The sequence below is a fragment of the Petromyzon marinus genome, chromosome 64 (genome assembly GCF_048934315.1).
Source record: "Petromyzon marinus isolate PM22_M1 ecotype Great Lakes invasive population chromosome 64, UKy_Petmar_22M1.pri1.0, whole genome shotgun sequence".
Lineage (NCBI taxonomy): Eukaryota > Metazoa > Chordata > Hyperoartia > Petromyzontiformes > Petromyzontidae > Petromyzon > Petromyzon marinus.
Window position 1 is genome coordinate 2,516,300 of NC_133730.1, and position 14,098 is coordinate 2,530,397.

General features: G+C 55.1%; 1 protein-coding gene across 2 annotated transcripts; it reads right to left on the reverse strand.

Moving 5' to 3' along the window:
- Positions 1 to 443: 443 nt before the first annotated feature.
- On the reverse strand, positions 444 to 14,042 carry MB21D2 (Mab-21 domain containing 2). Of its 2 annotated transcripts, none has more exons than XM_032977829.2 (5): positions 12,823 to 14,042; positions 8,126 to 8,477; positions 7,049 to 7,426; positions 6,390 to 6,527; positions 444 to 5,689 (listed from the first exon to the last, which is right to left on the reverse strand). In XM_032977829.2, the coding sequence occupies exons 2-5, from the start codon at positions 8,340 to 8,342 to the stop codon at positions 4,890 to 4,892; spliced, it is 1,533 nt and encodes a 510-aa protein (XP_032833720.1). In that variant the 5' UTR covers positions 8,343 to 8,477; positions 12,823 to 14,042; the 3' UTR covers positions 444 to 4,889. The 2 variants fall into 2 exon arrangements, with proteins under 2 accessions (XP_032833720.1, XP_075910192.1); XM_076054077.1 differs by lacking the exon at positions 12,823 to 14,042 and adding an exon at positions 8,881 to 12,802.
- Positions 14,043 to 14,098: the final 56 nt, after the last annotated feature.

Consider the following 14,098-nt stretch of genomic DNA (forward strand, 5'->3'; position numbering starts at 1 on the left):
GCTCGGGCTCCTGCCCTGCCTGTCTTGTCCACAACTCAAACGTCGGCCGTCTCCCGCTGCTCAAATTAGCAATGAGAATGGTGCTCATCTGTCGTGTACAGCCCCGAGGTCTGTGGTGGAAATTCCTCATTTCTATGGCGGCAGCAGCGGCGAGTCTCTCCATTGGACAAACGACAAAAGTCGTCATTTTAAGAGACACCAGTTGGGATGATGGATTGAGTCGCCTACCCCCTTCAAACCATGAAATCGCAACCTTCTGGTTGCGAGCCACCGGCTCTACCGCTGAGCCACCTGAGCCACCGGATGTTTGTAATGGCCGGGGACGCTGCTGCGCTCCTGTGGTTGGTGTGGACGCAGGGATCACTTTGCTCGTTGCGTTCGGAGCAAAAAGGGGGCCTCCTCAACACGCATTCCTGAGACAGCCATTAAATGCAAAGTGTCGGTAAGTTTCAATTCAGAATTTATTTTTTGACAGTAGTACCCTTGCATACATAATCTGAAGAAACGCTTCGTTTTTTGATTACACTGATGATTTTATTTGTTTCGTACACTTTTTGGCTTAAAAAAAAAACAACTGATCATGACGACCGATAAAACATTCCACGTATTCATTACAACGGACAAAATAAACCCGCAGATCACCCGACAACAACGCTATCGATCACGTCACACCTGTGACGAGAGAAGTTTTACATCGAGTCTCCTCTCTGCAGAAAAGAGCACGGGGTAATCGCGACGTCGCGCAAACAAAACGCACCTCCAGCGGAGGGGGCAGCCGGGCCATTCGGGGCGTTCAAGTCCGGGGCGAAACACGGAATTAACCCAGATCGACCACACTGCCTGCTATAACCTCCCTCAACCACAGTTCCCTGCTCAACTCGCCACTCCCTGCACCACCCTCCCTGCCCTAACCCCCCTGCTCAATCACAATTCCTTGCATCACCCTCCCTGCCCAATCACCACTCCCCCGCACTCCTCTCCCTTGCGAGTCACTGCACTCATCCCCAGCCGCACTGCGCTCGGACTCCCAGCCCTAACAGACCGCACACCGGTAGTAGCTGCAGCGGTCTGGAGCGTGCAGTCTCTCTTTTTTTTATTTTGGCTGTACGAGCGAGCCACGCCCGAGCCGTGCCAAGCCAGCCTGGTGCGCGTCTGGAGGCGCCACGCTTTCCCACCGCAGAACCCCCACCCCCACCCACCCCGAGCCGTGTCGGTGACGCGTCCTTAGCCCTGCACCCTGGCTCTGCTTGGGCCCCGGTCTAAAAAAATTCAGACGTCTTCTTGGGGAGGACCAGCAGAGCATCACTGTTTGCTTTGGGCTCTGCACGGCAAAAAAAAAATCCGGTGGAAAAATCACCCCCCCGCGCGCTGGCCCGGCTCCAACGTGCCAGCGGGAAAAGGGGTGAAATTGTCACCTCAATACAAAGCAGACTGGTTATGACGGTATTTCGCTGTAAATAAGGCCCTCAAAAATATGTATTTCAATATGAAATGTTTGCAATGCTCCGAATGTGGCAAAAGCCCTAATGTCCTGTGTGAGAGTGTGTGTGTGTAAGGTGTGCGGATGAGCAAGTGACCGCCCCCCCCTACCCCCAACGCATGTTCACACAGTGTTAAGATTTTTTTTTCTGCTCGAATGCTCCATTCCCCCCCCCCCCGCGTCTTATCAAGACACCGCTTGACTCTGTGCTATAGAAACCAAGTCGCGCTTCTTCACGAGGGGAGGAACGACGTATGGGGTGCGCGTGGCTTCGGACCCTGGGGTCAATGACAATCGTAGCTTGCGCCATCCGCAAGGGGTTGCGATCGCGGATTATATAAGACCCTCGGCAAAGTAAGACGCACGCCAAATTTGTAGGCCCCGGCGCCAATCGAGTTGCGCAAAAAAACTGATCTCGCTTAATACACGCGTGCACCTACCGGATTTATCCGAAGAGACACGCACCCCCCCCCCCCACCTGCCCAGCTTTTGCTTTGAAATACAGGCAAAAAGGTGGGTCTTATACTCCAGAGAATGCGGTAATTGTAAGTGCTGTGGATCTTATAATTGACCTTAGGTCCGATTGTTACCCCCCGCCCCGCTACCCCCCTCCTGAATCTCCTCTCTTCCAGGATGGGGCCCTTACGCTCCCATGATGACACAAGGACCGCACAAGACAGAGCGCTAAAAATCCGGTGTCCGATCGGTGCATCTGCTCCGCAGCCCTCTCACAATGCGCGCCCACATTCTCCTCCTTGCACTCCGGCTCAACGTTTAGACCCACACTTAGCTTAGCGAGCTCGGCGGCTCGTTATTAAGTCAGCATAGTGCATTACTCAAAACATCTACGGTACCCTATTTACATATAAAAAAACACACACACACTCGCATACATACACGAAACGTGTCGTGTCAACCGGCACGAACCGGTTACAAAAAGACAACGCACGAGACCAGACGGGCGGCCGGAGGGCTGCAGATGCGCCAGGGCGCGCTGCACGATGTCACCTTGTGCAAGCTGGGCCTGCCCACGGCAAGGATAGCCGTGACAGAGAGGCTAGAGAGGCCAGGTTGTCGACTCCGCCAGACAAATACCACTCGCAACAACAAATCCCAACCACTACCCCAGATCAACCCCCACCACTTACTGAAAACCCCGCCAAAAAAAAACAGTGTCAAAACAATCCGTATCATTTTGTGACGACACCTGGCCTGGACTAGTGCCGTGACCTATGCGAGAATGGTAAAACGAGCGAGCTTCCAGGATTCCATCCGACTACCCCGGCAGCACCGGCCACGCTCTCTCGCTCACAACGGCGGCGTAGTGTGGCGCTGTCGGCACGGGTGCCCTCCCTTCGGTTACCCGGCGCCTGGACCCCTCCAGCCAGCCCACGGGCTCCGGTGCAGCTGCATCACCTTCGCACTCGACAGCTCGCTCGCTCAGCCAGGGCTCGCAACAGAAAGCGCGCACGCACGCACGCACATCAATCAATACGTCCTGCCGTTGTCGTCACCAATACTGTCCAGCAACAAGAAACGTTGCAGGAGGCTTTGCTCAGAACAGACAGAAGAAGAGCCATTGCCCAGAACGTTAGCCTACGGTGCTTTTTGTTTAAATGATAATACAGCGTTTATGAATTTAATAAAATGTTTCGTCCTGTGCTTGTAAAAGAGACACTGCAGATGCAGTCCTCTAAGGCCCAAGACGCTCGTTTCGCTCGTGCCGATGATCCCAACCGAGATCTTCACTTCCCACCACCCGGGACGCAGCGCTTGTGGGTGTTCGCGGCTCTGTGCTCAACGCAGCAACTCTCTCGAAAATCTCTCGCGGAACTGCTATAGTTCAGCGATTGCCTCCGACCGACCGCTCGAGTACCTACGGCGCCACATTGAGCGAGCGGCCAGCGGATGCAAGCACGCTCCACATGCGATGGTTATCGAACGTCGCTTAATCCTCCTGTCTGCATCCACTCCCAACTGGCGGCGACGGTGGCGACGACGCGACAGCGTCGCCAACGGCGGGTGTGCTGCGCCGGTCGCGCGTACGCGGCGGGTTGAGCTTCAAGCCATGGCCGGGTCTCGGCAGCGCGCCTCCGTCCATCGCAATGACCGGCAAGCAGCCAATGGCCGGTGGCACCCTCTCTTCCCCCATGTCGCCTTGACCACAGCTGCGACAACCGTAGACGCGGAATCAAACGCCGTCTGCTGCTGCTACTGCCGCTGTATCTGCAGCGAAGCCACTGCTGGTGCCCCAGTGTTTCCGAATCGCTCCCCCCACCCCCACCCCGACCGAGTTAAATCTCATCTGGCGCCGCCTATCCGTCGATTGAGAGTAGGCATGCAACGACGCATCAATTCATCCCGGACGCTCACGAGACACGGACCTAATCGTGAGTGCGACAATGACGTGCGATTTATGTAGATGTATGTGCGAACGATATTCCAATGTTACACTTAGGCTGGCAGACTGGACAGAAATGTACAGAAGAGACCAAAACAAATGATATGAACAAGACTTTAAATTCCGAGATACATTTTTCTTAATTCGAACCACGATCCCAACTCGTAATAATTCATCAAGTCCCTAGGGACGAGTGAATCATTACATGCCGACTGAACTGGAAAGGACACTTTATCAACCGTTTTTTTTTTTTAAAACGCCGCCGTCGTTCGTGCATTGCCGCGGGGGGGCACGTCGCGCAACACGGCGACACGTCATCCACACGCCACCGCCGAAGATCGCGACGCGCGGCCGGTTCCGGCGCGAAGCGAAAATGCATCGCGTCGGGGAGTCATGTGACGAGGGGGGGGCGACGCCACCGATCGGGGGAACTTTGCCGAGAGCTGCGTCGATTGGACGACGAAGTCGATTCGTCAAACTGACATTTCGCCTCTACTTTGCGGTCGATGATTAAAACATTTTTTTATATCAGCCGCACCTAGAACCTGCCACCCACTTGAAGGTGGGAATCCCCTGTAAGCCACGCCTCGCATGACGTGGCGAATGATGATGTCACCAAGCCCCGCCCATCATCTCCGGTCTCGGGTCATACATAGGGAGCAGAGGTGAGCTTTTCTTTCTTCTTTCAACTATTTTCATGATATCTGACAAAACGGAGCGACCGAACTGACAATTTAAATCGCGATCAATTACTTGGATAACTGTATTACAGGCCGGCTCTGAACGTAACCTGCCCCCATCACAAAGCTGACGACATCCCATCATACCCCGAATGCTCCCGGTTGCATCCCGGGAACGAAGGCGAGTTAAGCCCGGTGACAGTACTCGGACGCGAGACCACTTTGTGAATCCCGGGCGTCGTTAAGACTTGGGCCGTGATGCCGGCCCGGGAGACGTCAGCGCTGCGACTGGGTTCTTGATAACCCAGCTCGAAAAGTACGACGTCGCTCAAAAGAACTTGTCGTCGATGCGGAAGTGCGGCTTAGTCACGTCGTCCGGGTTGATGAACACCGAGATGGACTTGCCGGGGTTCTCCGTCACCAGCTGCTGCAGCTTCTTGGCCAGTCGGTCGTCCTGCCCTCGGATGTCGGCCAGCGCCCCGTCCGACTGCGATCCCGGCAGGCCGCCCGAGCCTCCGCCGGCGCTGGCGGCAGAGCCGCCGGCCGCGGCCGCGGCGGCAGCCGCCGCGTGCGCTTCCAGCCGCACGGCGTTGGCGGCCTTCACCTGCTCCACGGCCGTCGAGAGGTGTTCCACGGGGTCCGATCGCACCGACGAGACCTTGCGTGCCAGCAGCAGCACCGTCTCGTCGGTGAAGTGCTCGAACATGTTGCACTGCGGGATGAAGTAGTTGGGGCACGACTTGTTGACGAGGCAGTGCAGGACGTCGTCCAGCAGGCCCAGCAGCAGCGCCGCCTCGTTGCTCTCCTGGCCCAGGAAGCCCGAGGGCAGGCGGTCGCAGGCCCAGAGCACGACGGAGCGCAGCTGGTAGGGCCCCACGGCCTGCGGGCGGGACAGCAGGCGCAGCACGATGGCCTTGCACGCCTGGAAGGCCTGCATGAAGGGCGTCGGGATGCACTTCTTCATCTGCACCTCGCTGCGAGCGAACGACAGGCGCCACTCGTTGTCCCGACAGCCGCTGGGCGACGAGGCGGGCACCAGGTAGAAGCCGCCGATCACCTCCTCCTCCGTGATCTTGCCGTCCCAGAAGTGGTTCTCCATGAGCCAGCTCTGCGCCACGGCCGGCCAGCCTGCGCCCGGATTATACCGAGGAAGAACAGTCATTACATTACGCTCCCCAATACGCTGCTTGCGCTTGGTCACTGATGTTACGACAAAAACACACGAGGAACAAGAAGCGAGAAGTGCGCAAAGAAGCAAGGAGAAATGCATGCTTGGAATTACACAGGGAAAGAGAGAGAGACACACATGGAGTACAGAATGCAAGCGGGGTAATGACAAAATTAAAACTGTTAAGGAAAATAAGTGGGTATGTTAATTAATTCTGGAATTACAACATCCGTTGGTCACGTGACACTGGTCAGAGCGCAAGACCTCACCCCTCCAAGCCAGCTGGTGAGATAATTTTATACTGTATTGAATGTAACCGCATCTTAAGATGCTGTTCAGAAACAGTGGGCACATTTATTTATATAGACAGTGATTTGTCTCCGTGAGAGTCTATGGGTCTCTGCGTAAGTCTAAGGGACTGTTTGTATGCCTCCGAGTCCCTGTGTAAATGTACGAGTCGTTTCTATGTCAGTATCTGTCGCAATGTGCGTCTGTGTCTTTATGTGATTATCTGCGTGTCTCTGCGAGTATCTGCGTGTCTCTACGCGAGTCTATGTAGCTGTGCGACTATGTATCTGCGTGTCTCCACGCGAGCCTGTCTGCGAGTATCTGCTTGTCTCTACGCGAGCCTGCGTAGCCGAGTGACTCTACGCGAGTCACCTTTGAAGGAGACGACGGGGACGATGTCGTAGAGGATGCGGCTGCTGCCCACGACCAGCACCATGGACACGAGCGTCCCCTTCTGCTCCACGCGCTCCACGCGCGGCATTCCCCTCTGAGGCTTCCGCTGCATCTCGCCTGACGAGACGGCGCCAGCGATGGAGGGACGGGAGCCGTCGTTACAATCGGATTCACCGTCGCAGAGAGCCGCGCAGCTCTTACGAAAGCACAGAGACGGCGACGTCACGATCGCGGCGCCGCCGCCGCAGAGAGCACGAGCACAACCTCACCATCACAACCCAGAGCCACCGTCACAAGCCTACGCATACGACATCACGGCCGTACCGCCGGGAGGGCTGAGAAACAGGCATACAGGAAACAGGAGAGCCTGAATATACTGGTGGTGCCAGGCCAGATGCACTCGGACGCCGTCACGTGAAGTGCAAAAGGTTCTTGCTGTCGGCAGGTGGTCACGGGACAGCCCCGGGTGCTATGGGTTGACTGACAGATGTACCAGCTGCCGCTCCCTATCGTGCCAACTTGCTGCGTTTTCAGCTGCCCAGCGCTCTGGAGACGGGGCCACGCACACTCACGCAAGCGCACGCACGGGACGCGCGCACGAGTTGCATGCGTCGTACGGAGGGGGGTGTTTTACCCACCGAGCACGACCTCCACGGAGCGGTGGAACCAGTCGGCCACCTTGAGCGGCGAGAAGAAGTGGTTGGTGGCGCCGTTGGGGTGCTCCACCGTGGTGCAGCAGCCGCGCCACTTGCTGATGGTGGCCTCGTCGAAGAGGCGCAGGCTGAGCCACGAGTGGCACGGCGCCGAGCAGCGCATGTCGAGCGTCACGGGCTGGTTGCGGTCGTGCAGCTTGAGCGCGGGGACGAGCAACGTGAAGTCCATGTCGTAGTCGGCGCCGCGCGCAAAGTCGCCCAGCTGCTCCACGTCCATGTCCACCACGCCCTCGCGCACGCTGCCCGACAGCAGCAGGTACTCGTTGGCGACGGGCAGCTTGCCATCCAGCTTCTGCACCATGCCTGCGCCGGGGCGTGGAGAATCGCGAGGGTGGTGGTACGGCACAGCCGGGGTCGGTCGGGGTGGGGGGGACACGGATGAATCGACAGCAAGACACTCGGAGGGTGTTTACAGCCGCAACCGCAGCGAGACGCACACTCGACGTCAACGACACGTCACATCAGGCGACATACACGCATGCGATGTACGAGGCGCCGCAGTTCAAACAATGGTGCAAGCTTTTTAAATCCCGCCCCCTGCGCCGCCTCTGTCCACGCAGCAGTGTAAATGGGTACACCGCAGTTAAGGTGACTGGCAGGTCGTGTGTGGTGGGGTGAAGTGTGGTTACCTCTAATCTCTTCCAAGACGTCTGGCCAGCGTGGAAGAGCAGGCTAAATAGGGGGCTCTCTAGAGCCCCCTATAGAGTGTATGTCCTTTTGCCAGCATTGGTATGGGCAAGCAATTGCAGGGATGCTGCACCTAAGACACTCACTAAATTATTTAGACACAGGGGTCGACTATTTTCATCATGAGAAAAAAAAATTCGCAAAGGCTGAGAGACACCCACTTACCTGCACGGATTTTTGTTCCAACATTCATCGACTCGCTCACTGTAGGAGAGGACCGAGCCTTGTTCACTACTTCTGGAGGGAACGTCGTCGTCGCGGTTGCACACGCACGTCCGCCCGCCCGCCCGCCCGCCCGCCCGCCCGTTCACTCACCCAGCATGGAAAAGATGAAGTCCTTGGCTGTGTGAATCTCGAGGGCGCGCTGATCGTCGTACTCGCGCTGGTCGTGCTTGTTGAACTCGTGGATGAGCCTCTCGATGTCCTGCAGCCGTGCCGACGACCGGAAGTCGAAGCCCAGCGACTTCGCCGCCGAGCCGCCGCCTCCTCCTCCACCGCCCGCCGCGGGAGCCCGCTCAGCGCCGGACGCCATCTCCGCCGCGTCTCCCCCCACCGCCTCCTCCCCGGTTGCGCCGAACGCGCGCTCCCCTCGCCGGGAGAGCGGCGGCGGTGGTGGCGGTGGTGGTGACGGAGGTCGGCAGTCACGGGCGAATCAGGACGGGGCTCCCTACGGGCACAGATGTTGGGGCGGCGCCGGCCAACGGCCTGTGAGTAGTTGACCCAGAGATTGCGGCCGATCTCGTCGGGGTGCGTGGTAGCCACGCGGGGTTGGCGGCCTGGATGCCGTCAGGATAGGTGACCACCATGGCGTCATTTCAGCCGGGTCTGCATATGATCGAGCGGTCGCAAGAGCAGGATTGTTTACAGGTATCGTTATCATGTCAAAACGCCGAGTCAACCTTCGCTTGGCGAGAGGCCGCTACTTCTCTGCTGCTGCTCCCGTGGCAGTGACTGGCACATCCACAACCACCGCAATCACACAGTCACTGGTACACACTAACCGTGGTACCACACAATAACTGGCATCCCAGTCACTCATACTATGACAGGTGTAAGTTACCAGTACTCACCAACGCTGGTATCGCACACTCACTGGTATTCACGATAACTGGTGTAAGTTACCACTACTCACTACCACTGGCAGCACACACTCACTGGTGCTCTCTAACTCTGCGATCTCTTTAACACGTTCCCAACTAACAGTGACGGCGGTACTGCTGGTGGTTCAAGCTTCCGTGGTGTGGCCGTGGCGAGGGACCTTGCTGTGGACACGGGAGGTCGCCAGCCATTCCATATCCGTGGGGTGCCCAGAGACCACACTCACCTCCACCGACGCACACGACGGAGATCAAAGTCCTACTCGCACTGTATGTGACTCGCGCACACACACACACACGGGGGCGTATTGACGCACCGATCGATGTCGACGCCGGCGTCAAACTGCGCGTGCAAGAATCGACGTTTTTCAACGTTACTTGACATGGAATGGATATTCAGGTGGTCCCCGCAAACTCTCACCGATAGCAATGCACCATCCTGTCTCATATAATGGCCCTGAAGGTCATTTTTAAATATGGATCTTTATCTGCACTAATGACACTTTTTATAATCCCTCGAAATAGTGTTCATCACAGGAAAATGAAATCAAAATACTTAATTGTCACAACTGACATAAGCCGAATTACTTTAAAAACAAAATCTTCCACCCTGATCAATCCAGTGCTGCCACGATCCCTCGCATTCCTGTGATGTAACAAGCCACCATCTAGCTTCTGCACGTTCTGACGTCCTAACTTCACCTCTGTGGTTGGAGAAATATGATGGGGGGGGGGGGGCGATTTCGCGTGCAATTATTGGTGCCTGGGCTCAGATAAAGAACTTACTGCACTTGAGAACCTGGTTTAAATCGTCACGGGTGGCTGACACCCGAATTTCAAGCCGAGCGCTCGCTTACCACAAAGTCAAGGCCAGCTCACATATACCCGAAGCTTATCGTCATGTTAATAAATCACAGCCATTGACCACACGAATCAAGTGAGCCTGCAAAGCTGGGAGTATGCAAACCTCAAGAACTCAGCAGCTTACCAACAAAAGCACGAAATATACCGGCTTACCAACTCACCAGCCAGTCAACTCATCAGCCGACCAGCTTGCCAGATCAACATCTTATCAAACACTACCATTCTTCATTCATAAAGGACACCTGTGGAACAAGGGCACTTGGCACACCAATAACCACTGCCGTGACATTTGCATCAACGGAAAGTTAAAGTGTGGTACCCACTCTTTATAACTTACCTGTAAACCTCTTATCAGTGGCTAACTTATTACAGGCAAATTGAGACCTTCTTGGTCACCCCGTGCCGCTTATTAATCGTAACGTTGTCCTACAAAGTCCTATCACAAGGGAGAAACACAAACAAATTGACAAAATAAAAAAAATTGCTCGTATTGAAACGGCTGTACGCCATATGGAACTGAAATCTCAATTTGCCTGTACAAAAATACGATTAAATTGCATTGGTGAACAGATTATGCTGTAATTCTCCAGCCAAGGTCCAAAGTAACAGACTTACGTCTCGTGAAAATTACCCAATTTGGTTCCCAGGCAGTTTCCTGTTAATTACAATTATGCCTCATCACTTCACTCAACTCCATCACACACCCATCATCACCAAATATTCACTCACGCATCACATTTCATTACTCAGTTTCCAATCATTACTTCATGACTGCATATCAACAATATCATCTCACACTCTCTATATACGTATTTACTGACATGACAACTCGTCTCGCGAAATTACCGATCCACCGCACCTCACCACTCACCATCAGCAACAACACTCATCTGAATCTTTATTCTCACATGACAACTCACCCACTCACCTTACACCTCACCACTCACCATCAGCAGCAACACTCATCTGAATCTTTATTATCACATCACAACTCACCCACTCACACTCTCACCTTACACCTCACCACTCACCATCAGCAGCAACACTAATGTCAACCTTTATTATCACATCACAACTCACCCACTCACACTCTCACCTTACACCTCACCACTCACCATCAGCAGCAACACTAATCTCAACCTTTATTATCACATCACAACTCACCCACTCACACTCTCACCTCACCACTCACCACTCACCATCAGCAACAACACTAATCTCAACCTTATTCTCGCGTCACAACTCACCCACTCACATTCTCACTTTACCGCTCACCATCAGCAGCAACACTCATCTCAACCTTTATTATCACATCACAACTCACACACTCAGATTCTCACCTTACACCTCACCACTCACCCATCGCTTAACTAATCACAGACTCATCACACCCCGGCACGTACCCATCCATCACCACCTTAGCCGAATCATTTACACGTCGTGTTATGTATATAGTGTACCGCTTTCAAAAGTAAGACGTATTATATGTATATAAAATAGACGTATTCTTAACGACCCAAATTCACCATCACCACCTCGCGTTCACCATCACCGCCTCGCGTTCACCATCACCACCTCGCGTTCACCATCATCATCTCGCGTTCACCATCACCGCCTCGCGTTCACCATCACCGCCTCGCGTTCACCATCACCGCCTCGCGTTCACCATCACCGCCTCGCGTTCACCATCACCGCCTCGCGTTCACCATCATCATCTCGCGTTCACCATCACCACCTCGCGTTCACCATCACCACCTCGCGTTCACCATCACCACCTCGCGTTCACCATCATCACCTCGCGTTCACCATCATCACCTCGCGTTCACCATCATCACCTCGCGTTTACCATCATCACCTCGCGTTCACCATCATCACCTCGCGTTCACCATCACCTCGTGTTCACCATCATCACCTCGCGTTCACCATCATCACCTCGCGTTCACCATCACCACCTCGCGTTCACCATCACCACCTCGCCAATGGAATCTCGCCACTCTTCACCCCCAACCCCCCGTCACGATCGTAAATTCGCGATAACGCTATAAGCAGCCCGTGAGACGACTGGTACGTAATGTACGTAACGTACGTAACGGTACGTAATGTACGTAATGTACCTAACGTACCGTAATGTACGTAACGTACCGTAATGTACGTAATGTACGTAACGTACTTAATGTACCGTACCGTAATGTACGTGTGTGTTGAACTTATTTCGCACGGTATCGTAAGCCAACCCTGCTGATCGGAGTAGTGGTAGTAGTGGTAGTGGTGGTGGTAGTGGTGGTGGTAGTAGTGGTGGTAGTGGTGGTGGTGGTAGTAGTGGTGGTAGTGTTGGTAGTAGTAGTGGTGGTGGTAGTGGTGGTGGTAGTGGTGGTGGTGATAGTGGTGGTGGTAGTGTTGGTAGTAGTGGGGGTGGTAGTGGTGGTAGTAGTGGTGGTGGTAGTGGTGGTAGTAGTAGTGGTGGTGGTAGTGGTGGTAGTAGTGGTGGTGGTAGTGGTGGTAGTGAGGGTGGTAGTGGTGGTGGTAGTAGTGGTGGTGGTAGTGGTGGTAGTAGTGGTGGTGGTAGTAGTGGTGGTGGTAGTAGTGGTGGTAGTGGGGGTGGTGGTGGTAGTAGTGGTGGTAATAGTGGTAGTAGTGGTGGTGGTAGTGGTGGTAGTGGTGGCAGTAGTGGTGGTCATGGTGGTAGTGTTGGTGGTAGTGGTGGTAGTAGTGGGGGTGGTAGTGGTGGTGGTAGTGGGGGTAGTGGGGGTGGTAGTGGTGGTAGTAGTGGGGGTGGTATTGGTGGTAGTGGGGGTGGTAGTGGTGGTAGTGGGGGTGGTGGTGGTAGTAGTGGTGGTAGTGGTGGTAGTGGGGGTGGTATTGGTGGTAGTGGGGGTGGTAGTGGTGGTAGTGGGGGTGGTGGTGGTAGTGGTGGTGATAGTGGTGGTAGTGGGGGTGGTAGTGGTGGTGGTAGTGGTGGTAGTAGTGGTAGTGGGGGTGGTATTGGTGGTAGTGGGGGTGGTAGTGGTGGTAGTGGGGGTAGTGGTGGTGGTAGTGGTGGTGATAAATCACCGTCTCATCAAGGCGCCCCCAGACGCCGCGGGTGAAGCCTCTCGCACCGATCCCGGACCCGATTCGGGTTCTGGTCCAAGCGAACCGCCCGCTTCTTGGTCGCCTCCCGAGTCCTACTCGCGACCACTGCCACGCACCCCACCACCTCCCCACCCCGATACGATTCTGATACCGGTCCCAGATTCCAGGTGACTAACAACGATGTCTCAGTCTCCCCGATCCCGTTGTCTGTATCTGACGCCGCCGGGTCGTGAATCGCCGATAAGCGCCGTGCTGTCGAACTCCCGGTTCCTTAGTTCGGTATCTGGTTCTGATGTCTAAGCTCAGCTGCTGGTGCCGACTTCTCTCTGTATCTGATCCTCGTCGCAGTGTTGATCTCTGGCGCCTGTCCGGTCGCGGTCGTAATCTCTGATCCTTGTGCCGGTCGGGTCCCCGTGTTGACCTCTGGTCTCGGCTCCAAAATCTCAGTGGTAACCTCTGGCGCTGGGCCTTGAGTCCTGGTGCTCGGTGTTAATCTCTGGTCTCGGGTTACCCACTCTTGAGCTCTCTCTCTGCTCTCTCGTCCGGTCGGGCGGCTCCTGGTCTCTCTGGTCTGGGTGTCGGTCTCTGATGTCAGTGTTGATCTCTGGCCCTGGTCTCTAGTACCTGGTCTCTAGTCCCTGGTCTCTAGTCCCTGGTCTCTAGTCCCTGGTCTCAGTGTTGATCTCTGGCCCTGGTCTCTAGTCCCTGGTCTCTAGTCCCTGGTCTCAGTGTTGATCTCTGGCCCTGGTCTCTGGCCCTCCTCTCTAGTCCCTGGTCTCTGGTCTCTTGTCCCTGGTCTCTGGTCTCTGGGCCCTGGTCTCTGGGCCCTGGTCTCTGCGCCCTAGGCCCTGGTCTCTCGGCCCTGGTCCCTGGCCTCTTGGTCCGCGGGTCTCCGCTGAGATTCCGCGGACTGCGCCCAGCTCCAACAGGGCCGAGCTCGGGGACCGCGGCGAATATCGCACCCGCGGCTCAGGGGTGGGAGAGACGACCCAACAGACTGCAGCCTCAGGGACCGCGGCGAACTGCATATGACTGCCTCTGTGACCCGTCGAGACTTGTACAAATTAATGCTGCTTGGATGTTATTTTAATTGACCCGGAAAGCCGATAGTTTTAGGGATTAAAACTATTCAAATGACTTTTAACTTAACACCCAGGGGTTTTTGCAGCCAATATTACGATTTATAATTCTATAGTAGGCTTTCACCACTAATTGTGACTCATTACGTTTTCAAAATAAAATCAATTTCGTCTGA